This window comes from Haliaeetus leucocephalus, unplaced genomic scaffold (genome assembly GCF_000737465.1).
Source record: "Haliaeetus leucocephalus isolate CR32 unplaced genomic scaffold, Haliaeetus_leucocephalus-4.0 Scaffold451, whole genome shotgun sequence".
Classification (NCBI taxonomy): Eukaryota; Metazoa; Chordata; class Aves; order Accipitriformes; family Accipitridae; genus Haliaeetus; species Haliaeetus leucocephalus.
Window position 1 is genome coordinate 248919 of NW_010972887.1, and position 1812 is coordinate 250730.

A 1812-nucleotide genomic window follows, 5' to 3' on the forward strand; every position below is an offset into this window, starting at 1 on the left:
AATTAAACTATTCCCAAACAAAATCGCTAGAATTTGACACCTAACCCAACTGCTGATATTTCTGGAATCTTCTCTGCCTGCTCGTTCAAGTGCTCAACTGTCTTTATTAAGAACTGTGCCAATTTTGTCCGGCTGAAAGTTAGAATATGTTTCTTCTTCTTTGTCTGTCCTTGTTGATCAGTGGGAATAACAGACCCCGCCACAGAAAATGACTCTGGCTTTGCAGGAGCGGCTGGTGAGCCCCCCATTTGGAATACAGTTCCCAGCAATGGTCACCTCGTTATAAAAGAGAGTTAATGCAAATAGGGAAGTTGGAAAAGAGCCCAAATGATACAAGAACTTGATTATTCAGAAAAGGGTTAGAAAAGCTACAGTGTGGCTGCTGCCTTTGCGAAACAGGCGATTAAAAGCCACGTTAGGGGGGGGTCCGAAGAGCTCGGGGGGAATAGCAAGGATTCACATACACGGGGAGAGCCCAGCTAGTGACAAATACCAGAACAAAAGGGAAATTAACAGAAGGTTAAGCAGGGATGATCGGCAAAGTGGTGTAATCTATTTGTGAATTTATTTGTATTTAGCGCAGTTAATATATGGAAAATTATACTAGGGCTGTAGCAGAAACAACTATTAGAAATCATTTTACAAGGCTTTAGACAAGTGTGGGGGCTTATAATAACACTGTGGGATGCAACTGGTAATTCAGAGGAGAGGAGAGGACTTACATCTTTGTCACAATCTCATCTCTTAAAACATTTAGATGCATTGTGCTAAGTAATAGACATGGTTACTCTAAAACGACTATCTACGGTTCTCAGAGAAAGGTTTTCATTTACGAGACTAATTTCACTTCCAGCTTCAAATACATAGATGTGGAAAAAAAAAATCAGAGAGCCTCGGAGGGGCAGGGATGAATCCTGATCTCAGCAGCAGCAGAACAAAGCCCGAATAACTCCAGGAAAAAATGCTGGACGCACACAGGGATGTGACCGAGACGAGATCTGGTCCTGAACTGCGTGTGTTCCAGATGGGAAAGCCTTGATGTCCTCTCCTTCAATTTCAAGGAAAGCTAACAAAAGAGTCCCAAGTCCTTTTAGGGCGTTTCTGCAGTTCTTGGAAGAAGCCTGTATGTCACCATTTGCATATGATGCCTCCAGGCCATCAGCTTCAACGAGCGTGGGATCAGGCTGAGCGGCTCGTTTCCTTCGACCTGCAGCTTCGCCTGTTCGTTAAGACAAACCAGGCTGCCTTCGGCGCTGGTGAACCCGCTGGAAATTCCCCCTTCCTCTGCACCAGGGGAGCGGGGGGGGCACCGAGGTGTTGCCCTTAGGAAATCTGTGTGATCACCGTACCACGCTCTTTCCAGGACGGGTGCTTAACCCACGGCTATGAGATGCGTGGGTAAGATCCCCACTTACTCTCCGGAGGGGAGATCCCTGTAGGCAGTTACCGACGCAAGAGCTCCCGCTACACTAGCACCGTTTACTCAGCAAATCGAAGGCAATTAATCACAATTTCTCCACTGGGGAAAAAAACCCAAACCCCACTTGATTTGGACCCAGCATTACGCGGGGAAACCGACAAAACGCTGTGCCGTACCCCACCCTAAACTCTGCTAAAGGCATTTTCTTCCCGGGGCTCCCCTTCCACCTGGCAAGCCCCGCCTGCCTTCGGGAAACGGGGACGGGTGGAACGAACTTTAATGACACTTGGATGTGTCGAGGAGCAAGATCCACCCGCGGGGTCGTCCCGCCGGTCTTTGGGCCGCCGCGGCCGGACGGGGGGAGGCCGAGGGAGGAAGCCACGGGGAACACG

The 1812-nt window shown here is 48.8% G+C and overlaps 1 protein-coding gene across 1 annotated transcript in view; it reads left to right on the forward strand.

The window, feature by feature from the left end:
* The first annotated feature begins 208 nt into the window (after positions 1-208).
* C1QL2 (complement component 1, q subcomponent-like 2) overlaps positions 209-1812 on the forward strand; it is a 3499-nt gene continuing 1895 nt past the window's right edge. Inside the window, exon 1 of the mRNA XM_010575219.1 lies at positions 209-235. Coding sequence (XP_010573521.1) covers positions 209-235 — 27 coding nt within the window. The remainder of the gene's footprint in view (positions 236-1812) is intronic.